General features: G+C 34.2%; 3 protein-coding genes and 1 long non-coding RNA gene across 4 annotated transcripts; 1 reads left to right on the top strand and 3 right to left on the bottom strand.

Annotated features, from left to right (window-relative positions):
• Positions 1 to 5,345: 5,345 nt before the first annotated feature.
• On the bottom strand, positions 5,346 to 6,738 carry LOC142225112 (cytochrome P450 6a8-like). Its single transcript, XM_075294884.1, has 2 exons — positions 5,827 to 6,738; positions 5,346 to 5,764 (listed from the first exon to the last, which is right to left on the bottom strand). Exons 1-2 carry the CDS (start codon positions 6,713 to 6,715, stop codon positions 5,346 to 5,348), a joined length of 1,308 nt encoding a protein of 435 aa, XP_075150999.1. The 5' UTR covers positions 6,716 to 6,738.
• Positions 6,739 to 14,979: 8,241 nt separating this feature from the next.
• LOC142226529 (uncharacterized) lies at positions 14,980 to 15,969 on the top strand. The gene is made up of 3 exons (XR_012719691.1): positions 14,980 to 15,351; positions 15,582 to 15,777; positions 15,834 to 15,969. It is a non-coding gene; the product is annotated as an uncharacterized LOC142226529 (long non-coding RNA).
• LOC142226528 (lysosomal aspartic protease-like) lies at positions 15,578 to 16,918 on the bottom strand. Its single transcript, XM_075296587.1, has 2 exons — positions 16,784 to 16,918; positions 15,578 to 16,724 (listed from the first exon to the last, which is right to left on the bottom strand). The coding sequence occupies exon 2, from the start codon at positions 16,715 to 16,717 to the stop codon at positions 15,578 to 15,580; it is 1,140 nt and encodes a 379-aa protein (XP_075152702.1). The 5' UTR covers positions 16,718 to 16,724; positions 16,784 to 16,918.
• A 7,015-nt stretch (positions 16,919 to 23,933) lies between these two features.
• On the bottom strand, positions 23,934 to 25,233 carry LOC142226531 (lysosomal aspartic protease-like). The gene has a single exon (XM_075296590.1). The coding sequence runs from the start codon at positions 25,228 to 25,230 to the stop codon at positions 24,091 to 24,093; it is 1,140 nt and encodes a 379-aa protein (XP_075152705.1). The 5' UTR covers positions 25,231 to 25,233; the 3' UTR covers positions 23,934 to 24,090.
• Between the last annotated feature and the right edge of the window lie 2,139 nt (positions 25,234 to 27,372).

Below are 27,372 nucleotides of genomic sequence, written 5' to 3' on the forward strand. Positions count from 1 at the left end.
CGTCTTTTAAATTGGATGTAAGTCCATACGTGCAGTTTGACAAAATTTTTTACAGACAAAATTTTTTATAGAAATAAAATTTTCACAAAATTTTCTATAGAAATAAAATTTTGTCAAAATTTTCTACAGAAATAAAATTTTAACAAAATTTTCTATAAAAATAAAATGTTGACAAAATTTTCTATATAAATAAAATTTTATCAAAATTGTCTATAGAAATAAAATTTTGACAAAATTTTCTATAGAAATAAAATTTTGGTAGATTATTTTTGGCTCGTGTGGAAACCATGATTATGAACCCAATAAAATTTTAACAAAATTTTCTATAGAAATAAAATTTTGACAAAATTTTCTATAGAAATAAAATTTTGGTAGATTATTTTTGGCTCGAGTGGCAACCATAATTATGAACCGATATGGACCAATTTTGGTATGGTTGTTAGCGGCCATGTACTAACACCACGTTCCGAATTTGAACCGGATCGGATGAATTTTGCTCCTCCAAGAAGCTCCGGCGGTCAAATCTGGAGAACAGTTAGGTTAGGTTAAAGTGGCAGCCCGATTAAGATTCAGGCTCACTTAGACTATACAGTCCATTGTGATACCACATTAACTAAAAGTACCTATTACATATGGGCACTTCTAGTTTTAACCGCTGAACCTTCCTCATTATTTTTCTTTGTTGAACCAACCAGTTTGTTCCAAAAACATTAGCAGACTGCTTAAGTTAACGTTTTGCAGATCCGACAGTAATCTGAAGCTATATGCTCCTAAAAGTTGCTTGCGCTTTACACAAAATGCAGGACACTCACACAAGAGGTGTTCCTTCCTTTTCCTCCGCATATATATATATATATATAGATATATATATATATATATATATATATATATATATATATATATATATATATATATATATATATATATATATATATATATATATATATATATTATATATATATATATATATATATATATATATATATATATATATATATATATATATATATATATATATATATATATATATATATATATATATATATATATATATATATATATATATATATATATATTATATATATATATATATATATATATATATATATATATATATATATATATATATATATATATATATATATATATATATATATATATATATATATATATATATATATATATATATATATATATATATATATATATATATATATATATATATATATATGTGTGTGTTATGAGAGTTAAAAAATATTGCCTTATTTATGTCATATCGGCATTTGCAATATAGTTTAGTTAAATATTTAAATGTTGTAAAATTATCCTACATTTTCTTTCCTAGTGGATTCACTCTTTTTAGTATATCTTTTAGTTAATAAACAAAATCGTACACTGAACCCCCGTTGTTATATTACATTATTATTTATTTTGCTTTTCAAAAAAAAATTCTTTGAGAGTTCAATAAAATCGATAATTACATTTAAAACCGGTCTTAAAAAATGTAAATGCATTTATTAAATATGTGCTGATTATTTCATAACAGAGTTAAGGTGGGTACAAAGTTCGAGATTAGCTGCCAAAATCAGAAATAAATCTGCAAAAACAGAATAAAAATATATCTTCTTGTTGTTAATTTTATTATAACTTGATGGGGAATCCAATCCAATGCAAAAATTGAAAATGTTTGTTTTCGGTGAAATGAATCATTGAAGAAAAGGTAACCATGAAAAATGTCCTATTTAGCGCCATAATGTCAACTTAATACTGGCCTTTAATTAAAAATAAACAAGCAAGGAAAGTCTAAAGTCGGGCGAGGCCGACTATATTATACCACTGCACCACTTTGTAGATCTAAATTTTCGATACCACATCACATCCGTCAAATGTGTTGGGGGCTATATATAAAATATCGGAAACATTTAAATCTGAAGCAATTTTAAGGAAACTTCGCAAAAGTTTATTAGAACTTATCGCTCGATATATATGTATTAGAAGTTTAAGAAAATTAGAGTAATGTTTACAACTTTCGACTAAGCAGTGGCGATTTCACAAGGAAAATGTTGGTATTTTTACCATTTTTGTCGAAGTCAGAAAAACATATATATGGGAGCTATATCTAAATCTGAACCGATTTCAACCAAATTTGGCACGCATAGCCACAATGCTAATTCTAATCCTTCTGCAAAATTTCAACTAAATCGGAGTTAAAAATTGGCCTCTCTTGTCATATGAGTGTAAATCGGGCGAAAGCTATATATGGGAGATATATCTAAATCTGAAATCTGAACCGATTTCACAATGCTAATCTACTCCCTGTGCAAAATTTCAACTAAATCGGAGCAAAAAATTGGCCTCTGTGGTCATATGAGTGTAAATCGGGCGAAAGCTATATATGGAAGCTATATCTAAATCTGAACCGATTTCAACCAAATTTGGCACGCATAGCTACAATGCTAATTCTACTCCCTTTGCAAAATTTCAAGTAAATCGGAGTAAAAGATTGGCCACTGTGGTCATATGAGTGTAATTCGGGCGATCGATATATATGGGAGCTATATCTAAATCTGAACCGATTTCAATAAAATTTGGCGCACTTGACTACACTACTAATTGTACTCCTAGTGCAAAATTTCAACCAAATTGGGGTAAAACTCTGGCTTCTGGGACCGTATTAGCCCATATCGGGCGAAAGATATATATGGGAGCTATATCTAAATCTGAACCGATTTCAATAAAATGTTGCACACTTGACTATAGTACTCATTGTTCTTCTTGTGCAAAATTTTAAGCAAATTAGGGTAAAACTCTGGCTTCTGGGGCCATATAAGTCCATATCGGGGGAAATATATTGTTATATGGGAGCTATATCTAAATCTGAACCGATTTCTTCCAAAATCAATAGGGTTCTATTCTGAGCCAAAACACATAATTGTGCCAAATTTGAAGTCGATTGGACTAAAACTGCGACCTAGACTTTGATTACAAAAATGTGCTCACGGACAGACGGACATGGCTATATCGACTCAGGAGCCCATTTGGTTCATATATCAGCATTTTTGCCAAAGACACCATGTGTCTATCTCGTCTCCTTCTGGGTGTTGCAAACATATGCACTAACTTATAATACCCTGTTCCACAGTGTGGCGCAGGGAATAAAAAGTATATTACATCAATCCGGCACCTTCCTACACGCAAAAAATAATGCTTTCCTCCCAAACAAAGAAATATCGTTTCCCATTTGTTTTCGCTATAAGGAAGTTTTTTCTTGGAAGAAAAGGATATACTTTTTATGATAAACGTTGATTCTTTTACAGGATGTAAAAACAATTTTTTGTCTAATTGCATTTTCCCTCCCATATTTATCACTATCACGATGTTTATTTAGTTCTTAGCACATTTTTCTGTAATACAAATAATGTAGAAGAAATTATTTGACTTTACAGTCTGAAAAGAATAGTGCTTGATACAAACGAAGTGAACTGTGATTTTTTGTATAAAATTGTTTTGGTGAAAAAAGTTTGAAATTTTCGAATAAATTTAAAAATCTCTAACGAAAAAACAACGTTTTCGATACACATATTTCAAATTTGTTATGCCCACCAGCATAGAATGGTGATAATGGCGCTATCGTAATTAAATTTGGCACAAATTTGTCTTTTGTCTGCACGCAGGCTAAGTTCGAAGATGGGCTATACCATATCAGTCCAGGTTTTGATACAGCTCCCATATAAACCGATCACACGAGTTGAGTTCTAGAGCACCTTTACACTGCAATTTTCTTGCGATTTTCCTGAAATTGGAAATCTAGCTTTATTTTAGGGCTACAAAAAGTTGTGCCCGTCAATATTTTGGTATAACCCCCATATAGATCGATTTACCGATTTGACTTATTTATTGTCTTGACACCCCAATTTTCAACCGATTTGCTAAAATTCAAACTTTACAAGAACATACACAACCTTTATTATGTAGGTTGCTGAAATTTTAGACTTTAAAGCTGTTGAATAGCGGAAGTGAAAAATGTTCCATAAACAAATAGGTTATCCGGCGGACTAATGTAATCACTGCACGCAATTAGCCAGAAAAGATTGTTTTTTTTTAGTTAGTTTTTATGAAATTGTTTTACACCCTGGACAAGAATAAACGTTTATCACAAAAAGTATATACTTTTCTTCCAAATAAAATTCTTTACAACGAAAAGCAAATGAAAAACGATCTTTGTCTAAAATCTCGTTTGGGATGAAAGAATTATTTTTTTGCGTGTGACAATTTTTTCCTGAAACAGCATCATTCAATTATGTATGAAGAAATAGAAAATAAATATCTTTTTCTTGTGATCGTTTTTTAGTACTCTCTCTCTTTCTCTCTGACGTGTCTAGACATATATATATGTTTATACGAAAATTTTAAATTAGTATATGTTTGCATCCAGAGATATTATATTTAAGAAAATGTAACGTCCCAACCATAATATGTTCTAATATATTAACATATATGTCCCAAACATGTTAAACTAGTTTATGAATATTATATGCTTGCACTTAAAAATAATTTGCTTAAAATTTGAGTTCCAAACATATAATTTTTACACCTAAACATCTGAAAAACACTCTTTTTCGTCCGTGTTGAAGTCCCGAGTTTACTCTTCGTGCTCATTCGAGTAATGGAGATCTACTCGTATATAGTTTTGATTTCAATTTATACTCGTATGAAAGGTGTTATTCTATCGGATTTTCGTGCACATTTTGCCGACATATTTAAGATTCCTCCAAAACTCAAACAAAGTTCTCGTATAAATCCAGAATCTGAATACCTAGAAACTTTAAATGTTACTTGGGGAAGATTACCATTTGAACCCATCTGCTGGGGAGAATATCTGTCATCAAATCCACTTTAAAATCTATATAGGTTCAATTAACCAGCTGCGATGATGAGCTTTCAAAGGAAACTATTATATTTGATTCATGGTGGTGGGTATTTAAGATTCGATCGGACCGAACTTAATGACGTATATACTTGCTTTTTCTTTACGTGTATCAAATCGTTGTTAGACCTCCATCCACCACCCAATAACCTTTTCCCAGAGAAGGAATATGATCACTTTCTAGAGCAAAATATTATTTTCGGAGGGTGAACATGTAAGGTGTTTATCGCAACCATATCATTTTCTCGGGCATTTCGACAACCATTTTATGTTTGGCGAGATAACAATATGTTTGCGACAAAACTATTCAATGTTCCCCATCCCAAAAAAAAAATATATTTTACTCTAGGAGGTGATCATATTTTGCGTGCTTATGATAACGACCATATGGTATAAAAAAGAAATCCAATTTAATATCTTAAATATTCTCAATTCTTAAATACATTTCATCCAAACTGAGTCTGAATGTCTCCTTATCGAATATCAACTCTTTGGGAGTTTTTTCAGAAAATTCAAAGCGAAAATTGGATAGGAGATAAGCCAAACATCCAATAATATTTGTCAGACTAAAATGTTGAGCAATGCAAGATTTGGGACCTTCACCAAATGCCAAAAAACTATAGCTGGGATACTTATGCATTTCTTGCGCATCGAATCGTTCAGGATAAAATTTAAAGGGTTCTGGGTAAATTTCTGGATTATGGTGTATAGAGTGTACAGGAATCATAATGGATGTATCCTTCTCAATATTATATGGACCCATGGATGTTTGAAGAACACAGGATTGCCGACAAATCCGGGGTATTAAATATAGCATAGAGTAACGGCGTAAAGTTTCTGTAATAGGAAAATTTTATTAAATTAAAATGGTAAAGGGAAGCAATGTACACAAAACTTACCCAGAATAATTTGTCTTAGATATGGCATTTCTTTAATAGAATCAAATGTAATTGAATTACTTTCTGTATGCCTTATTACCTCCAGGACTTCTTGCCTTGCTTTGTTTTGTATTTTGGGATTTTTAGCCAATTCATAGAGAGCTTCACATAAGGCAGTAGATGAAGTATTATATCCAGCAGCAAAAAATAAGAAAGCTTGAGCCACTATTCTCTCCAGGGTTAAAGGATATTCAGAGCTATCGTCCGCATTATTCTTCAATTCAATTAAAATGTCCATTAAATCTCCTCGCTTTATGGAAAATCTCTCTCTATGCTCTATGGTTTCCTTAACTAAAGTAGTGAAAAATTCTACAGTCTCTGGACTATGATATTTTACATTGAATAAGTGAAGAACATCCAAATGCTTCATTTTAAATTGAAAAATATTTTGAAAATGTTCCCTTGTTGCTTTCTCACCAAATTTTCGAAATGTCGAGTTTGGATCCTGGAAACTATTACACTCTACACCAAAGGCCACATTGCCTATAATGTCAATGAAAAATCTTGAGCAAAGATCATACATTTCCACTATGGGTTGAATACCATTCGCTTTCTCTCGCAAGCTATTCACAAATTGTTTGCAACCTTTCGATACCAAAGGGAACATAGTTTTTGCCACAGTGGGTGAGAACGATGATCCAATTTTTCTTCTTAAAGGTTTCCACTGATGATATGGTAAACGGGCCATATGACATAGAAGAGGATCTCGCTCATTTATATAAACACCTCGATCGGCAAACTGCTCATATTGTGATCCGAGAATATTTCCAATGGCGATTTGATCCTGCACTAGGACTCCAGAATATAATAAAAATTCTACAGCCCTCATGGGCTCTTTGTTTTTCAACATTTCTCCGTAGATTTCATCGACTATTTGATATAAAGGCCTTTGTCTAGCTTGCCATATCAATTGTGTTATACTCAACATTTGAATATTTTGTCGTTTCCAATATAACCATCTTTCGATATATTTGAGTCCGAATACAATGACTAATATGAGAACAAGCGAAGTGCAAATGAATAAAAAATCCATATTAGCGTACTTTGAAATCGTTCCCAGATATTTTCGATATGGGGGATAAAACAAATTTACGGTTGTTCATTTAAAGCATGACGGTATAACGTTAAAAGACATACTGCATCCAGATAAAAACTTTTTTAATTTCATTATTAAAGTCAAAAAATATATGCAATTAATTTGCCCTTGGCAGAACGTCATTTATGTTATATCGAAATGAGACGCTAATCAAGGTTAACAGCCTCATTTAATTTACACGCAGAGAAGAAGATTGTCACAATCATATTCGAAGAGCAAAATAATATGATAGGAGCTATTTTTGAGGCGACCATGTAACATTTTCACCTGCAACCATGTTGGCTCAATGAACATGGTTCTAAGAAAAATAAAATTGTCCACTTGATAAAAAACCATGTAATGGTTCTAGACATTTCCACACCCTCACAAAAAATCGCTTCTGTAACATATACTCCCAAACATATTTTGCTTCAAGCATATACATTTTTGGGTATTGCCCAAACATTTATATGTTTGATCTCTACCAATATATAATATGTTTGAAAGCATATTGGTCTAAACAATATATGATTGGGTAGTCTAAGTTCCAAACATTTTGTATTTTTGCATCCAAATTCAATAATGTTGTCTTCCAAAAAACAATATGTTATTATGTGACCATATAATATGTTTGGAAGCATTTTGCACCCAAAAATATTATATGCTTAAAAAAATTCTCCCAAACAATATTGTGCTCAAAATTTTATTTATTTATTTATATATTTACAATCATAATGAATTATGAAAATAAACAGGTAATATAGGTGCTAACAACATAGGTTTTCGACCTGAATGCTCAAAATTTTGTTTCTGCCCAATTGTATATTCCCCGACATCTTTCTCACTTCCACGAGATTTTTTAGTTCTTAGCACCTTTTTCTGTAATACAAACATTGTAGAAGAAATTATTCAACTTTATGATTTTTTTATTTTAATTTTACCTTTTGCCGGACGGGGATTCGAACAACGGACCACACAGTTTGTAAGGATCAAAGAAGTAGCTGATCAATTGCCCAAGGAAAAATAAAATGTTAATTTTGTAATAACAAGCAACAACCACCAACTTAATTCAATATCGCTCCCTGTTAAATAGCGCTCCAAGCTACTAAACACATATATGTTTATAGGCTATTTCTAAATTAATATATGTTTGCATCCAAGCATATTATATTTACAAACATTTTATGTCCCAAACATAATATGTTCTAACATATTAACATATATGTCCCAAACATGTTATGCTAGTTTATGAACATTATATGCTTGCACTCAAAAATATTGTGTTTAAAAATTTGTGTTCCAAACATATAATGTTTATAGCCAAACATATGAAAAACAGTCTTTTTCATCCGTGTATACGTAAACCATAAAAATACTTTTTTCCCTGCAAAAAAGTAAAAAAATTGAATGGTTAGGTACATGATTTTCCCGACCATGTAATGGTCTCAAATTCTATCATTTAAATAATAGATCATGTTTGCGGCATTTGAGAACCATTTAAATGCTTATTGCCAACATATATTTTTCTCCGCTCGAAAATTATTTTTACAAAGACAAAATACATGATTTTCGCGACAATTACATACTCTAGATAAGCATTAAATGGATGCGGCAACCATGTTCAAACATGTTTTTTCTGTGCGTGTAAGGAAGGTCTAAAGTCGGGCGGGGCAGACTATAATATACCCTGCACCATTTTATAGAACTACATTTTCGACACCATCTCAAATCCTTCAAATTTGTTGGGTGCTATACACTAAAAAAAAAAAATCCGGAGTTAGACCAGGGTTGGCCTGTCACAAACTGTGACTTTTGCGACATACATTTGCGACGGTGTAATACGTATGTCGCAAAAATCGTAAACCTACTGTAGAAAACCAAATTTTGAATAGAAGAAATCGTGAACATTTTTTAATTTAGTTTGACACCATTCGCTGTGAGTTTCTGCTGAAATTTGTGAAAGTTTTCCCATGGTCAAGCCTATTTTCTTAGGTGGTATCGAAATTTCCGTTGGTGAGTGTGCAAAATACCTTGGGGTTATATTGGACAGGAGACTGAACTTAAAGCTAAGAAAGGGCGAGAAAATCCACGGTTATGCTGTACTCCTGCAAAAGGCAATAGGGAAAATGTGGGGACTAAAACCGAAAATTGTGAACATTCCTAAGAATTGAAACTACTTCGCACGTACCATCGTCTTGGATATCATCGAATTCGCTGCCTAGCTGACGCGACTAAAGTATTTTCAGTTTGCGACTTTTGTTACTTTTTCTACATTTACGACGCCTATGTGACGTTTACGACGTTTACAACTTTGCGACAGTCGCAAACCTAAAAATGTTTGATACCGACCATCTCTGAGTTAGACTAAAGCTAAATTTAACTTATTTTTATTGCAAAATAATTATTTTTTTTTTTTCGAATTTTTCCAAAAGAAAATTTTCGTACGATTCCCAAAAATAGTAAGAATGAAGTACTGATTTTGTTCCTTACTTTTAGTTCATTTTTTCTTCCATGATAGGGTGTAATTTCGTGAGTTGTACTTAAAAAGTACATCAGGCCATTAAATTTTCCTGGTTTTAACAACGCTTTGTGAAAATCTCAAAATGTGGAGTATAATTTAGTCCATTTAGGGCACAAGGTAGTTCATTCTTGCTTTACTTTTTTCTATCTATATAAAGGTTTATGTTCCCATATACATAAATTTAAAGCTAAATCGATCTGGACAAAATTTGTTATACTTCTACAAAATCTATAGACTTAAAAGGCTTAAGTCGGCTTAAGTCCTGGGGTGGAACACAATGTTAGTATAAACAAGTATATACGACCTTAAGTTCAGCCTTAATACCTTAAATACCCGCCAACATGAAAAAACTCTTCGTCGTAGCCATAAGCGTAGGAAGGCCTCTGGGGAGGGGGCTTAGAACCCCCCAGAAAAATTTTAGCCCCCCCCCAGAATTTGAAAACCTATTTACGATTTTACATTTTTATAAAAATTAAACAAGTATATACTCGTACAACACACAAAGTTCCATTAAAGATTTCATGAACAATCGAATTACTTGGGTTGTGGTAGAAGTCTGATATTTATGAAATAAAGCTGTGGTTGAACTTATGATTTATGCGTCGCCAAAAAAGAAGTGGAAATGTTCTTTTTGGGTCTGGAAGTTGTACAAAATTGGCGGAGAAGCGATGAATGTAATATGAACTTCTCATAGAACGTATGTCCACCGTTTCAACAACCGTTGCAATGAATTTGCATCACTTCTTAAGGTGTGATCCGAATTCAGTGTTTTGAATGTGAATTAAAACTTTTGTGATATTTTCCCAAATAAATAATTTTTATACTTTTTTATGATTTTTAATGCATTCTAACGCTTGTTTGAAACGTTTTTTCAAATATTATCGATTTTTCTATAATGGATTTAGCATTTTTGTGGCAAAATTTGAATAATTTGTACCATTTTATTTATTCTTACTCTTTTTTTTAAACTATTTGAAAGAAGAAAACAAAAAATTACGCATTAAAATATAAAAAATGAAGTAAAAGAACTTCCTGTGTAGTTAAAATAGTTAACTTCTTGTGAAGACATTTTTGGAAGTGCTTTTAAAGTTGTGCCTTTAGAAAAACTCCCAATTTTTTGATGCCCCGATTCACGTAATACTCGACAAGCCTATTTTTGGTTCTAAAATATCTCCACATATTCAATTTCGGGCAAATCGGATAAAATCTATGGTTTCTAGAAGCCCAAGAACCCAAAATCGGAAGACCGGTTTATATGGAAGCTATACCAAAACCTGAACCAATTCACGTCTTATTCGACACGTCTATTTGTGGTGCTAAAATATATAGATTTCCAATTTCAGGCAAATCGGACAAAAACTACGGTTTCTAGAAGCCCAAGAACCCAAAATAGGAAGACCGATCTATATGGAAGCTATACCAAAACATGGACCGATACACACTACACGGATGAAAAAGACTGTTTTTCATATGTTTGGCTATAAACATTATATGTTTGGAACACAAATTTTTAAACACAATATTTTTGAGTGCAAGCATATAATGTTCATAGACTAGCATAACATGTTTGGGACATATATGTTAATATGTTAGAACATATTATGTTTGGGACATAAAATGTTTGTAAATATAATATGCTTGGATGCAAACATATATTAATTTAGAAATAGCCTATAAACATATATGTGTTTAGTAGCTTGGAGCGCTATTTAACAGGGAGCGATATTGAACTAAGTTGGTGGTTGTTGCTTGTTATTACAAAATTAACATTTTATTTTTCCTTGGGCAATTGATCAGCTACTTCTTTGATCCTTACAAACTGTGTGGTCCGCTGTTCGAATCCCCGTCCGGCAAAAGGTAAATTTAAAATAAAAAAATCATAAAATTGAATAATTTCTTCTACAATGTTTGTATTACAGAAAAAGGTGCTAAGAACTAAAAAATCTCGTGGGAGTGAGAAAGATGTGGGGGAATATACAATTAGGCAGAAACAAAATTTTGAGCATTCAGGTCGAAAATCTATGTTGTTAGCACCTATATTACCTGTTTATTTTCATAATTCATTATGATTGTAAATATATAAATAAATAAATAAAATTTTGAGCACAATATTGTTTGGGAGAATTTTTTTTAAGCATATAATATTTTTGGGTGCAAAATGCTTCCAAACATATCATATGTTCACATAATAATATATTGTTTTTTGGAAGACAACATTATTGAATTTGGATGCAAAAATACAAAATGTTTGGAACTTTGACTACCCAAACATATATTGCTTAGACCAATATGCTTTCAAACATATTATATATTGGAAGAGATCAAACATATAAATGTTTGGGCAATACCCAAAAATGTATATGCTTGAAGCAAAATATGTTTGGGAGTATATGTTACAGAAGCGATTTTTTGTGAGGGTGTAGAGGTGTGCACGTGACACGAAATTGTCGTGACTCACGAAATGTTCGTCATTCGTGCGTGAGTCGTGAGTCACGCTCATGACAACACCGTGAGTGTGCGTGAGCGTGTTTAACAAACCAAAATGTCGTGCGTGAGCGTGAGTCACGAAAATAATATCTTCGTGAGTGTGCGTGAGTAACGAATTACACTCACAAAAATATTCCTGCTCACCAACATAAAACGCTTCAGAGTTAAATTCAAATACAATTTTAGTGACACCTGGGATGTTAAGAGTTTAATAACACTCTCGATTTTAATAATGCTCATGTTTTCAGACACTTCGGTAAGGTAAATTAATCATAAAATTATTCGTGAGTCACGATATTTTTCGTGAGTCACGACGTTTTCGTGCGTGAGTACAAAGTTTCTTTCGTGAGTGTGCCTGAGCGTGAGTCCTACCAAAAAATATCGTGCGTGAGTATGATTTTTCAGTCGTGAGTGTGCGTAAGCTTGAGTAAACTATTACCTCTAATACACACCATATTCAGCACACCTTTTTGTGGCCCTAAAATACTTTTAACATAGATTTTCAATTTCAGCCAACTCTGATAAAAAATACGGCTTCTAGAAGCCCAAGACCCCAACTCGGGGGATCGGTTTATATGGGAACTATATCAAAACCTGGACCGATATAGCCCATATTCGAACTTGGCCTGTCTATACACAAAAAACTTATCTGTGCGAAATTTCAGGACGATAGCACCATTATAGAAGGCTGTAGCATGATTACAATAGACAGACAGACGGACATGGTCTTAGAATTTCTCCCTGATCAAGAATACATCGATGCCCTCATTCCAGAGTACGCTAAGTCGACTTAGCATTTTTTTGATGGAGTTCGTTGTTTTTTATTCGGATTGATGTGAATTGCATCCTGTCAAAAGTTCGAATTTATTGGACACTTCTATCAAAAGTTATGGTTAATATTGTACGTAGCCTGTGACTACACTGAAAAAAATATTGTCATGTCTTTAAAATACGAATGCAAATTTTGCTTAGCATAGAAGACGCATTTGAATAATATAAAGTTTTTCCTTGTCCAAAAGTCGATAAACTTTTCAATGAAGTCGCGTTGTCCTTATAATTAAGTGATTTCAATTAAAAATGGGTATCATAACATGAAAGAAAACAATTTTGGGCTAAGGTCAACTTGAATTTAATAATTCAGAGAAATTATTTAAAATTAATGAAATTGTCTTTAAATTTGTTGTCTTTTTGCATCTTGACTACAAAGCAAAAAATCGTTCAAATATAGGACATGTTTTCCAACACTTTATTTTAAAGACGTTTTTTATTTGAAACATAGCATAATTTCTACTGGAAGTCGAGCCTGAATTTGGAAAATAAAGTTGTCGTTAACTCGTTTTTAAAGGACTGTGATAGCATATGAAGAAAAGAAGCTGAAAAAACGAAAAATTAAAATTTGCTTCCTAGAAGCAAGTACACAAAACCCAAATTTAAAAGAGAATTGTGTCTTAAAAGTATCCTTACTTGTATTCTACGCTTCTTTTGCTCGGAATCAATACCAAAATTTTTAAAGTAAAGACAAAACGCGGACATGCTTTTCTTTCAGTGTAAAGTTTTAAAAATTTCCAATCCAAAAAGGACAAAGTGGTCTAAAATATTTTTAACCATGTTCTATTATTACTTTTTTGAATTCGTACATACAAAAAAACTTTACAATAAACATGATTTTAAGACCGAAAAAGGTGAATTTATATCTTATACTGTTTTTGAGAAATTCCAAAAAAAAAAAATAACTTAGAACTTGTTTCCTGCAAAATTCACTTTTTAGACTTAGCGTGCTTTGGAATGGAGACATCGATATATACTTTATATAGTCGTTAATCGATATTTCGATGTGTTATAAACGGAATGTTTGGTTATAAAAATATTGGAAATATTTAAATCTAAAGCAATTTTTAGGCAACTTCACAAAAGTGCATTTATGGTTTATCGGTTGATCGATATGTTTTAGAAGTATAGGAAACTTTGAGTCAGTTTTACAAGTTTTCGATTTAGCAGTGGTGATTTTACAAGGAAATGTGATTATTTGAGCCAGTTTTGCCCAAATCGGAAAAACATATATATGGAAGCTATATATAAATCTGAATCTTCCATAATTCCAATTGGGTTCCATTCTGAACCAAAGTAGATACATTTGCCACATTTGAAATTGGGTTGGACTAAAACTGCGACGATGACTTCAAATTTAAAAATGTGTTCACAGACATGACTGTATCGACTTAGGGGCCGGCCCTGAGCAATATTGCTAAAGGCACTATGTTTATATTTCATCTCCTTCTGTATGTTGCAAACTCATAATACCCTGTTCCATAATACTCGTACCTATCCCAATATTTTATATAAACTATTGCAAAGAAAAATTCACGAGGAATTCCGAAATTAATGCCCAGGAAAGCGGTAGAAGCAATAAGATATTATCCCGGGAATTCCGTTTTTGGGAAAATCCTCTACTCACGTTGCTTCTATTTTTGAATAATTCTTTTTATATCGTATTCTGTCCAGTGTTACTGCTGTGCGACTTTTTTCAAGCATTATTTTGTGCTACTAATTGCCATATTTTTTTTTAAATTCTGTGACACTTTTTAATAATTCCTTTTGTACTTTTTGAGATTACTTTTCTCTTCGCATGCCACAATGTTTTCAAGCGGACAAATATGTCGCCTAAAACTATGCAACGAAAATTACCCGCAATATATGAATCGTGTTACTCCACAGAAGCCAACTTCAAGTGGTGACTTTCGATTGTTAGAAAAACTTAAATGCAATTTGAAAACAATACAATTTCACAGTTCTACTTACAAATATTGATATAAAAGTATTTAATTTTTATTTTTGTTTTGTTTTTGTGGCACTTTTTATTATAAATTCTCAACGGTAATGCTGCTTCTGCCTACAGCTCACACATTGAGACTTATGTCTGCTGTTCAAAAACCACTAATATGACAGTACATAGCCGTAATTTCCTAATGATAACCCTGGCCAGGCCAGGAGATACTCCCGAAGAAAATTTCAACCGAATTTAATAAAATAGCCGATGTTAACATACATGAACTAAACCTGAAATATAATCAATTTTACATCGATACGAATGCCCAAATTTAGAGGTATCAATAAGCAAATACATTTTCTAGAGGCTTCGAGTTTCGAGTTTACCTCGGGGTGTGGTGCAATCGACGCATATTCGAGGCCCCGTTTATCTTAAATTGACAATTTCTCGATTACACATCATCAAATTCAACAGTTTGTAGATTCTTACGGATACTCTGGGGACGTTTGAACTTGACCATAAAACCATGTTAGGATGGCTATATGGATTATTGAATCTGCATAAACAGAATAACATTACTATGGTGGAGGGCCTGTGGCTGGTTATTTCCAGCAATTTTAAAGAAGTCGGACAAATGTAAGTTTTTGAGCGACTTTAATGAAGAATACCACAGGAGGAAGAAATTGAGAGAATTACATCGAGGAAACACAATGGACCTATAGAAGTCCAAGTGGACATCAATTCAATTGAAGAATTTATGTCATCCTCTACAAACTAACCTATGGTGGAAGCAGTTTAAACTAATTACAATTTTCAAATATGCAATTTTTATTTTGAATTGATAAAGAAAATCTCTTTAAATTTAGGCAGCTGTTGCAAAGCCAACACGGTTGTTACCAAAATCAAAGACGGTGTAGTATTGGCCAATGAAGACATCACCCAAAACCCAGAAATCGGTACCCATGGAGGAGAAAGCAGACATACAGCTACCATCAACGGTGACTATATAAGCACTGGGTGGCAAAGTGAAAGTGGTACCACCAATCACGAAAGTAACATCGGGTAAGCTATCAACAGAGGAACAATCAACATAATAACTGCCTTCATCTTCATCATAGGTAGCTCCGATTTCAGTGTTAACAGTATCGCAAGCATCAGCAGGGCAAACAATCAAACTGGTACCAGTATCGGCAATAGCTTGGCAATCATCGCAAATGCTTTTACCATTGACACTACCAGAAGTAACTTCGAATTGCCAGTAGCCTTGGGTGGAGACAGGGACATAGGTAATATCACCGGTATAATAGCTGGAGTCAATACCACCCAAGATCATTTCACCACCATCGGTAGCAGAGCCATCACGTTTCAAGTAGAAAGAGAACATATCGGCATCAACCAATCCTTGGGAGAACATATTGTAGAAGGGAGGCACAACATCATCATTGGCCAAACTTTGATAGGCCATACCGAAGATACCATCGAAATTGGCATTGGTGAAACTGTTACCAGGTTCATTCATGGCTTCAGCGAAAACTTGGTTCTTAATGGTCAATCCGGCAACGGTAACATCATCCTGAGACAAGAAACCACTCATGCTACCAGAGCCATATGTGATAGAGATTTGTTCACCGTTCTTGACATAGGTGCTGGATTTATCGTGATTGTATTGGTTGTGTTTCTTGCAGGCAATATCCCAGATCCAGCAATGGCTGGAAGGAATCCACAAATTGGAAGAACCCGAATCGAACATAACAACAAAGCTCTGTGGAGGAGTACCAATGGTGATATCACCATAATAGGCCATATTCAAGGAATTCGATAATAATTCATCAACAATACCACGGGGTTGGGGAATATTGTACTTGGAACGCAAAACAGATTTCTCGGCACGAATATCCTGGCTGGTCTTAACGAAATTCTCATGTTTGCGAATTGGTACACGGACCATTTCAGCGCTGGCCACAGCAGCGACAAAGGCAAATATGGCGAAATATTTCAGCATGTTGCAACTGCAGAATTAATTCGATTAGTTTTTTAATTTTTTTTTTAATTACTTTTAAATAATTACCTTTTAAACTTAATTGTGCTTTCTCCAAAGAATTAACACAATCACTACTTTCGCTTTGGTGGATGATTGTTTATTTATACCTACTGATTATCTAATAATTAACCTATGAAAATAACAAAATAATTGACAATGTATATTGAACAATAATCACAATAAGCTATGCAATTGCAGAAAGTTTGTACTCCCCCCAAAATAGAGTAATCATTTTATTCACATCGCTTATGATAACATATCGCTTGCAAATCGAATGTTAAGTTCTTGACATATAGAGTCTTATTATCATACAGATTAAAGAAATGTTTTGCATTTAAAGAAATTGATGAAACAATGCAGGCGTTAAGTTAAAATTTGACAAATTTGTCGGGCGATGGTAAAAGTCCACACTCAGAAAACGTCTATTTGGGCGCAGAGATTTTCAATTGCACTCAAAATATTGTGATATAACTTTGTATCTTTAGTGTTTACTTCAATTTGTATACATTTCAGCCGCAGGCCATCAAGATACAGCACCATAGCACTCAGAACCAAAAATTACTTAAATAGGATGTTCCTCGCTTCATTTCTACCGCACAATGTTCACTAAAATTTCCGGGTCTTAATGCATTGTACTTTTGCACCTGGGGAATACCGAAGAGTCGATCATCTCAAGACGGTGATTCACTGGTCATGGGCCCAAAAAAAAAAAAAAATATTGCGCTTTACTTTATATAGCCACCATATAAACCAATAACCAGATTTTTTTCCGGAGCCTCTCGGGGGAGCAAATTTCATTCGATCGGGAAATTTGAAATTTGGTACAAGTGTTAGTATACACCGGGAGCCACCGTGGTGCAATGGTTAGCATGCCCGCCTTGCATACACAAGGTCGTGGGATCGATTCCTGCTACGACCGAACACCAAAAAGTTTTTCAGCGGTGGATTATACCACCTCAGTAATGCTGGTGACATTTCTGAGGGTTTCATATCTTCTCTAAGTGGTTTCACTGGAATGTGGAAAGCCGTTCGGACTCGGGTATAAAAAGGAGGTCCCTTGTCACTGCCCTGCCAGCATTTCAAAGTTCCATTTCATCCTCATCGCTACCACAGACTCGTAAATGTCACCACAACCATCGCGAACTGTGATGGGGAAGCATATCAAAAAGTACAAAATGTACATGAAAGCATTTTGCCATCACTACTGTTAGAAGAGCCATTTTATTTTTTGTGAAACGCCAAGCGCAACCAGCTTGTTATATTTTATTTAAATAAAAACGAAAATAAAGTTCTGAAAACATAGATATTACGCTTAAAATTGTGAAAGGTATATGGTGAACAATTTTCGACTTTCCAAATAGAATAAAGTGATCGTTTTTCAAATATTTTTCCAGGCACGCTGTCTCCATCGAAAATAAACAAACTGGCTGATAGACGCTGCAATATGTAACTTGCTACTTAAAACTCAACATCATTCTTTTATTAATGCAAAAAATTATGTAAAGTGTGATGAGATAAACCGAAAAATGTTATATTTATAAGAAATTATAAATGTTTAATCAAATCAATAAACATCTACACAATCGTGTTTTACTTGACCACAATGATTCTTCTACAATTACCTTAAAATGCACTTTTTCTGATAGTTTGCAGGGGTTCTTATTGGCGTCCTTCGAAATTGATCTAAATAGGCACCTAATAATTGCACTGATGAGAAACTTTTTCGTAGTAACTTGGCGTGGTACAACTTCTCAATAGTGACGGCGCTTTTCCGACGAGTTTTTGATGTCGTATATGATTGTTTTCGACGTAGTGGGGATTCTCAGAAGCGCCCCCAAATTCAAAAAATGTTGGCAGGGTGAGCTTAACATGGAATCGGGCAGCACTCAGTGATAAGAGAGAAGTTCACCACTGCACCCTCAAAAAAAATCGCTTCTTTAACATATGTTCCAAACATATTTTGCAGGAAGCACATATATTATTGGATACTGCCGAAACATTAATATGTTTGATTTATGTGAACATATTATATGTTTGGAAGCATTTTGAGCCCAAAAATATCATATGCTTGGAAGAATTTTTCCCAAAGACGATTGTGCTCATTGCCTAACATACTCGTAATTTTCACTTCCACGAAATATTTTAGTTCTTGGCACCTTTTTCTGTAATACAAATAATGTTGAAGAAATTATTCACTTTTATAATTTTTTTAAATTTTACCTTTCGCCTGCACGGAGAATCGAACCGAGGACCATTTTTTATATTTGAAGGTGTCCGTCAACTCCTCGTGGACTACTTATTAATAAAGAGGAACTAAACTTTGTTTTTATACATTTTACTGTGTAATTTTTCACTATTTCCTCCTTATTTCATTTTAATGTCCCAACTCTAAAAAGAGTATAGTGCCCTTTCGTTATTTTTATGAAGACCCCTGATTTCTTTTAACGAACCAAGAAAAAAATTGTGCCCATGATGCCAAAATGATAAACAAAACACATGTCCACACATACATAAAATGCTGCTCTCAAGGCGAAAACATATGCTGTTTGTTTTTCAAATATCTGTTCTCTTGGTTCCGAATGTCTATTCTCTTTATTCAAATTAAATAATATTTAGACTTAAGCATATGAAATTTTTGGCCTTATCATAAAACAGTTTTCCGAAACAACATACAAGCGGTTTCACAGAAATTGTTCTCTTTTGATTCTTTCGCTGTGTTATGTTGATATCTTTCTCTATACTCTCTCTGTCGCTTTGAATAAAATATCACAACATATGTATGTTTAGTTGAAATTTGTAAATTTATATATGTTTGCATTCACACATATGATTTTTATGAAACATTCATGCCCCAAACATAATATATTCTAACATATTAATATAGATGTCCCAAACATTTAGTGTTAGTGTAGGAACATTACATGTTTGCACTTAAATATATTGTGTTTAAAAATTGTGCCCGAAACACATTTTGTTTATATCGGAACATATGAAAAACATATTTTTCTAACAGTGTGTGGTATCACAATGACTGAATAGTCTAAGTGAGCGTGATACATCGGGCTGCCACCATAAGCGTAGGAAGGCCTCTGGGGAGGGGGTTTAGACCCCCCCCCAGAAAAATTTTAGCCCCCCCCCCAGAATTTGAAAACCTATTTACGACTTTGCATTGTGGTAGCAGTTGCCGATTTTATTTCTTAACATTGTCTTCTAAATTGTAAGTTGGTTTCTTTACTATAAGGTGAATTTTGTGATATTTTCCCGAATAAAAGTTTTTATGATTTTTAATGCATTGTAAAGCTTGTTTATCGAATATTTTCAAAAATTATTAAAATATTAAAAATTTCTAGAATGGATTAGCATTTTTGCGGCAAAATTTGAAAAATTTGTACCATTTTATAAACTTTTACTCTTTTTTAATCCATTACAAAAAATTACCCATTAAAAACACAACACGTCGCAGAGTTCCTCGATCTGGCCATAAGCTGAATACCAAAGCGTATAACATAAACATGGATGAAACCACAATAAACTATTACAACAACAAAATTGAATCAAAAAAACTTCCTGTGTATTTAAAATAATTAACTTCTTTGTGAAGAAATTTTTGGAAGTGCTTTTACAGTTGTGCCTTTAGAAACACAACACAAATTTTTTTTTTGCTGGGAAAAAGTGTGGAACTACTTTTAGTTACTTTTTTATAAATTAATTGTCGAGTTATATTGAAGTCTGATTTTTTATTAATTTTTATAAAATAAAATATGAATCGAACTGAAGTTCAGTCTATTAATTTTTTTCTAGGGGGGCTATAGCCCCCCCTAGGAAAATTGTCTAGCTACGCTAATAGCTGCCACATAACCTAACCTAACCTAGTATACACACGGACGAAAAAGACTGTTTTTCATATGATTGGGTGTAAAAATTATATTTTTATACCCTCCACTATAGGATGGGGGGTATGTTAACTTTGTCATTCCGTTTGTAACACATCGAAATATTGCTCTAAGACCCCATAAAGTATATATAATCTGGGTCGTGGTGAAATTCTGAGTCGATCTGAGCATGTCCGTCCGTCTGTTGAAATCACGCTAACTTCCGAACGAAACAAGCTATCGACTTGAAACTTGGCACAAGTAGTTGTTATTGATGTAGGTGGTATGGTATTGCAAATGAGCCATATCGGTCCACTTTTACGTATAGCCAGTTAAAGTTTAACACTGCATTAAGCAGTGTCAAACCTTAAAAGTAACCAGAATATCTATGATTTCTATTCTACACTTGCACAACTAGAAATTAGAGTGGGTGGATTTTTGCTTTAGAACAATTTATAGCTTTAAAATGATATTTCTTCTTTATATATACTTTTTTTATACACTCTATTCTTATATTAGATTTCTTTTTTTAGCCCTTTTTTGTGTATTTTTCCATTCCATTCCATTTTTCCATTTCATCCGATCCCGCTGAAATTCGGTACATGGTGTTAGTATATGGTCTCTAACAACCATGCAAAAATTGGTCCATATCGGTCCATAATTATATATAGCCCCCATATAAACCGATCCCCCGATTTGGCTTGCAGAGCCTCTAAGAGAAACCAATTTCATCCGATCCGGCTGAAATTTGGTACATGATGTTAGCATATGGTCTCTAATGACCATGCAAAAACTGGTCCATATCGGTCCATAATTATATATAGCCCCCATATAAACCGATCCCCCGATTTGGCTTGCAGAGCCTCTAAGAGAAACAAATTTCATCCGATCCGGCTGAAATTTGGTACATGATGTTAGTTTATGGTCTCTAATGACCATGCAAAAATTGGTCCATATCGGTCCATAATTATATATAGCCCCCATATAAACCGATCACCAGATTTGACCTCCGGAACCTCTTGGAAGACCAAAATTCATCTGATTCAGTTGAAATTTGGGACGTGATGTTAATATATGGCCTCAAACACCCATGCAAAAATTGGTCGATATCGGTCAATAATTATATATAGGCCCCATATAAACCGATCCCCAGACCTCCGGAGCACCTTGGAAGAGCAAAATTCTTCCCATTTGGTTGAAATTTGGTACGTGATGTTAGTATATGGTATCCAACAACCATGCAGGAATTGGTTCCTATCAGTTCATAATTATATATAGCTCCCATATAAACCGATCGCCAGATTTGACCTCCGGTGCCTTTGGAGAAGCAAAATTCATCCGATCTGGTTGAAGTTTGGTACGTGGTGGTAGTATATGATATTTAACAACCATGCCAAAAGTGGTCCATATCAGTCCGTAATCATTTATAGCCCCTATAAACCGATCCCGAGATTTGGTTTTGGAGCCTCTTGGATGAGCAAATTTCATCCGAGTGAGTTGAAATTTGTGGATGACAGGCTTTCGTAGAAGTTTCTACGCAATCCATGGTGGAGGGTACTTAAGATTCGGCCTGGCCGATTTTACGGCCGTATATACTTGTTGAAACTCAAACTGTTAGCACATTATTTTTAAGTGCAAGCATATAATGTTCATAAACTAGCATAACATGTTTGCGACATGTTATATGTTAATATGTTAGTACATATTATATTTGAGATATAACCTTTTTTTAAATAATATGTGTGGATGAGTAATATGAGAGTATGCTTCAAATACAAAAATAGAAGTAACCAACTTGTGGTTTAAAAATATATACACACAAAGAAAATTTCATTAAAAGTGGTTTCTATCAGTGTATGCCTGAGGTGAAACATAATATGTTTGAACAATACAAACAATATTTTTTTGACTAATCCTGAAAATATATTTGCTTGAAGCAGAATCTGTTTTTGAGATTATCTGTTACAGAAGCGTTTTTTTTTTTTTTTTTGATGGTGCACAGAAAAAAAGTAAACAGTTTTATAGGAAGAATGAACTACCTCGTGCGAAAATTTAACTAACAGGTTGGCTGATAAGTCCCCGGTCTGACACATGGCGTCGCTAGTATTAAATGCATATTATATTTATATATAGTACCAACCTTCAAATGATTCGTGTCAAAATTTGACGTCTGTAAGTCAATTAGTTTGTGAGATAGAGCGTCTTTTCTGAAGCAACTTTTGTTATTGTGAAAAAAATGGAAAAGAAGGAATTTCGTGTTTTGATAAAATACTGTTTTCTGAAGGGAAAAAATACGGTGGAAGCAAAAACTTGGCTTGATAATGAGTTTCCGGACTCTGCCCCAGGGAAATCAACAATAATTGATTGGTATGCAAAATTCAAGCGTGGTGAAATGAGCACGGAGGACGGTGAACGCACTGGACGCCCGAAAGAGGTGGTTACCGAGTTTTTCCGTCGATATGTGTCAATGGATGAAGCATGGATCCATCACTACACTCCTGAGTCCAATCGACCGTCGGCTGAGTGGACAGCGACCGGTGAACCGTCTCCGAAGCGTGGAAAGACTCAAAAGTCCGCTGGCAAAGTAATGGCCTCTGTTTTTTGGGATGCGCATGGAATAATTTTTATCGATTATCTTGAGAAGGAAAAAGCCATCAACAGTGACTATTATATGGCGTTATTGGAGCGTTTGAAGAAGAAAAAGTGTTGTTCCACCAAGACAACGCACCGTGCCACAAGTCATTAAGAACGATGGCAAAAATTAATGAATTGGGCTTCGAATTGCTTCCCCACCCACCGTATTCACCAGATCTGGCCCCAGTGACTTTTTCTTGTTCTCAGACCTCAAAAGGATGCTCGCAGGAAAAAAATTTGGCTGCAATGAAGCGGTGATCGCCGAAACTGAGGAGCGATGATCGCCGAAACTGGAGTACTACCAAAATGGTATCAAAAAATTGGAAGGTTGTTATAATCGTTGTATCGCTCTTGAAGGGAACTATGTTGAATAATAAAAACGAATTTTGACAAAAAATGTGTTTAGACCGAGGACTTATCAGCCAACCTGTTACTATAAAGCATCGTCAAGCACCAGAGTTTATCGATGGTCTATGACAGCGTGACAGATGAAGAATCGTGGATTTATGCGTGTGAGGGTTGTAGTTAATTATAACATTTGATTTGCATTCAAAAAGTATTGATTTATCAATCTATGATCAGTGATAAATATTTGTTTTTGTTCTCTAATCCCAGCTTCCCATCTCAGAAATATTTTAAATACAGAATAGACTTAGTTTTGAAATAATATTAAACATGACTTTATTATTATGAGCCTCTGTGTGCACATATTCTTCCTTTGTTTTAGGTTAATGAAAATTATGAACAACAACTGAAGCAACAAATCTCTTTTACATTAACAACTTTTCTTTATTTACATCTCACTGCAGAACTTTGTCACTTTGTTTCCTAAGCAGCGGTGGCGAAACCAACTTGGTTATTGCCCAAATCGAAGACGGTGTAGTATTGGCCAATGAAGACATCACCCAAAATCCAGAAATCGGTACCCATGGAGGAGAAAGCAGACATGCAGTTGCCATCAACAGTGACAATATAAGCACTGGGTGGCAAAGTGAAAGTGGTTCCACCAATCACGAAGGTAACATCGGGTAAGCTATCAACAGAGGAACAATCAACATAATAGCTGCCTTCATCTTCATCATAGGTAGCTCCAATTTCAGTGTTAACAGTATCGCAAGCATCGGCAGGGCAAACAATCAAACTGGTACCAGTATCGGCAATAGCTTGGCAATTATCGCAAATGCTTGTGCCATTGACACTGCCAGAGGTAACTTCGAATTGCCAGTAGCCTTGGCTGGAGACAGGGACATAGGTAATATCACCGGTATAATAGCTAGAGTCAATACCACCCAAGATCATTTCACCACCATCGGTAGCAGAGCCATCACGTTTCAAGTAGAAAGAGAACATATCGGCATCAACCAATCCTTGGGAGAACATATTGTAGAAGGGAGGCACAACATCATCATTGGCCAAACTTTGATAGGCCATACCCAAAATACCATCGAAGCTGGAGTCGGTGAAACTGCTACCGGGTTCATTCATGGCTTCAGCAAAAACTTGATTCTTAATGGTCAAACCCTCAATGGTGACATCATCTTGGGACAAGAAACCACTCATGCTACCAGAGCCATATTGAATGGAGATTTGTTCGCCATTCTTGACATAGGTGCTCGATTTATCGTGATTGTATTGATTGTGTTTCTTGCAAGCAATATCCCAGATCCAGCAGTGGCTGGAAGGTACCCACAAATTCGATGAACCAGAATCGAACAAGACAACAAAACTCTGTGGAGGAGTACCGATTGTGATATCACCATAGTATTCCATGTTCAAGGTGTTGGACAACAATTCATCAACAATGCCACGAGATTGGGGCAAATTGTACTTGTTGCTTAAATGTAATTTTTCAGCACGAATATTTTTGCTGGTCTTGACAAAATTTTCTTGCTTGCGAATTGGTACACGGACCATTTCGGCGCTGGCCAAAGCAGCGACAAAGGCAAATAAGGCGAAGTACTTCAGCATTTTGAAACTGGAAAAATGCACTATTTAATTTGTTTATCTTGGGAGGGAGTTATTGATATAATTTTAATTACCTTTCAACTAATTGTGGTTTTCCTTAGAGAAACGACACAATTACTATTCTCCAAGCGGAAAGTTTAGGCATATTTATACCCCAGGATTATCTTGACGTATCATATCAATCTACTAATCTGATACCTAATTGACATACATTCGATGATAAGCGCATTTATAAAAATCTTGCCAATCAATTTTCGAAAATAGGAACTATGCACTTGTGCATATATAGCTGATTAGATTCCACATAGACCTCAAATCGAAAGGAATTTTGTATTAAATAATTTCAAAATAATAAATATTTCTTTATGCACTCCAGCAATATATGGATGCTAGCATAGGCAAATGTCTCTTGGCACATAAGCGAGAAACATGACAACGATTTCAGAGAAGTGGACTGAAGTGGATAAACCAACGCAGAAAAACTTTTTGATGTTCGTTCGAAACTGGGAGTGGACCCACACTACCTTTTGTAGGCAAGTAGGGAATGCTAACCATTGCACTACGGTGGTCCTACCTTTAGGATTCCAATTGCAAGCAAACTGGATACAACACAAGTGAGTAGAAAGTAGAAAGCACAAGGAAAGACGCTGAATTGAATTGAAATCGGTTCAGATTTAGATATAGCTCTCATATATGTGTATCGCCAGATTTTCGGAAATTTGGCGATAAAACCCTTATTTATCAAACTTGGCTTACTCTAATCCTCTGTAGTACTAATTACCCAGGAAAAAAGCGTCGCCAAAAAAGTAGTGAAAATGTCCTTTTTGAATCCGGTGCAAAAGTGGCGCAGAAGCAATGGATTTAAAAATGGGCTTATCATAGGACGGATGTCCACCATTTCAACGGCCATTGCACTGAATTTGAATCACTTTTAAATATAATCATAATAAATTAAAAATAAATAATAATAATAACTAATTTTTATAATTATTGTCTTGTGTGCTTTTTAATTTGACTTCAATAAATAGTTTCAGACAAACAAGCACATTACTGTTTATGCTTAAATCTTAATGGTGTGTTACTTTTAATTTTCGTATCATAAATAACTTCTGTTTGTCCCTTATCTCGAGTGCTGTCTGAAATGTATCACCAAAAATTCAAGTGTGAAATAAAATAGCAATAAAAAATTATTATTGATATTGCCTTTGATTTCATATTATTGTGACCGATAGCAGTAGCAAGGGATCGTATTATGTTTACAACTGTGAACAACTAAATAGATAAGAATGTTTAAAGTTAATTACTAAATTAATTCAAGTTTAAAATAGAGAATAGATATAAATATGCATTTATAATTAAATGTATCATGTACTCTTGTACATCTTTATCATACAATTGATTACTCAACACAAAAATTCCAAACAAAAACTCACTTATACCAGACGAAGGAGAGGAGAAAACTTACTCCTGAATTTTGTTAGATTGGTTGCCCTTCGTTTTTTACGAGCCTTTATAGTTCTTTAGCCAAATTCGATTTTGAGCACTTTTTGCAATGTTCTTCTTCTTCTTCGCATGGCCATACTTCGAAAAATGCCGTGAATTTTTTTTACGGTCTTCAGTAAAATTGTAAATGGGAGTATAACTCCCAGCCACGTAAAAATCTTGACAGCCACGTAAATGGGAGTATAACTTTGCCCCCCTGGTCATATGAGTGCAAATCGGACGGAAGATATATGTGGGAGCCATATCTAAATCTGAACCGATTTCAACCAAATTTGGCACGCATAACTACAATGCTAATTCTACTCCCTATGCAAAATTTCAACTAAATCGGAGCAAAAAATTGGCCTCTGTGGGCAAATGAGTGTAAATCGGGCGAATGCTATATATGGGAGCTATATCTAAATCTGAACCGATTTGGCAGATATTTTGCAAGTTTTTCGAGACTCATAAAATATTTGGATGTACGGAATTTGAGGAAGATCGGTTGATATACACGCCAATTATGACCAGATCGGTGGAAAATATATATGGTAGCTATATCTAAATCTGAATCGATTTCTTCCAAAATCAATAGGGATCGTCTTTGAGCCGAAACAGGACCCTATACCAAATTTTAGGACAATCGGACTAAAACTGCGAGCT

Source organism: Haematobia irritans, chromosome 2 (genome assembly GCF_050003625.1).
Source record: "Haematobia irritans isolate KBUSLIRL chromosome 2, ASM5000362v1, whole genome shotgun sequence".
NCBI classification, from domain to species: Eukaryota; Metazoa; Arthropoda; class Insecta; order Diptera; family Muscidae; genus Haematobia; species Haematobia irritans.

Bases quoted from the DNA above. Each gene is read 5' to 3' on its own strand.
- LOC142225112 (XM_075294884.1), bottom strand. From the start codon at position 6,715: ATGTTGAAAAACAAAGAGCCCATGAGGGCTGTAGAATTTTTATTATAT. The intron at 5,765-5,826 runs GTAAGTTTTGTG...TTCCTATTACAG, and splicing joins TCTAAGACAAATTATTCTGG to AAACTTTACGCCGTTACTCT.
- LOC142226528 (XM_075296587.1), bottom strand. From the start codon at position 16,717: ATGCTGAAATATTTCGCCATATTTGCCTTTGTCGCTGCTGTGGCCAGC.
- LOC142226531 (XM_075296590.1), bottom strand. From the start codon at position 25,230: ATGCTGAAGTACTTCGCCTTATTTGCCTTTGTCGCTGCTTTGGCCAGC.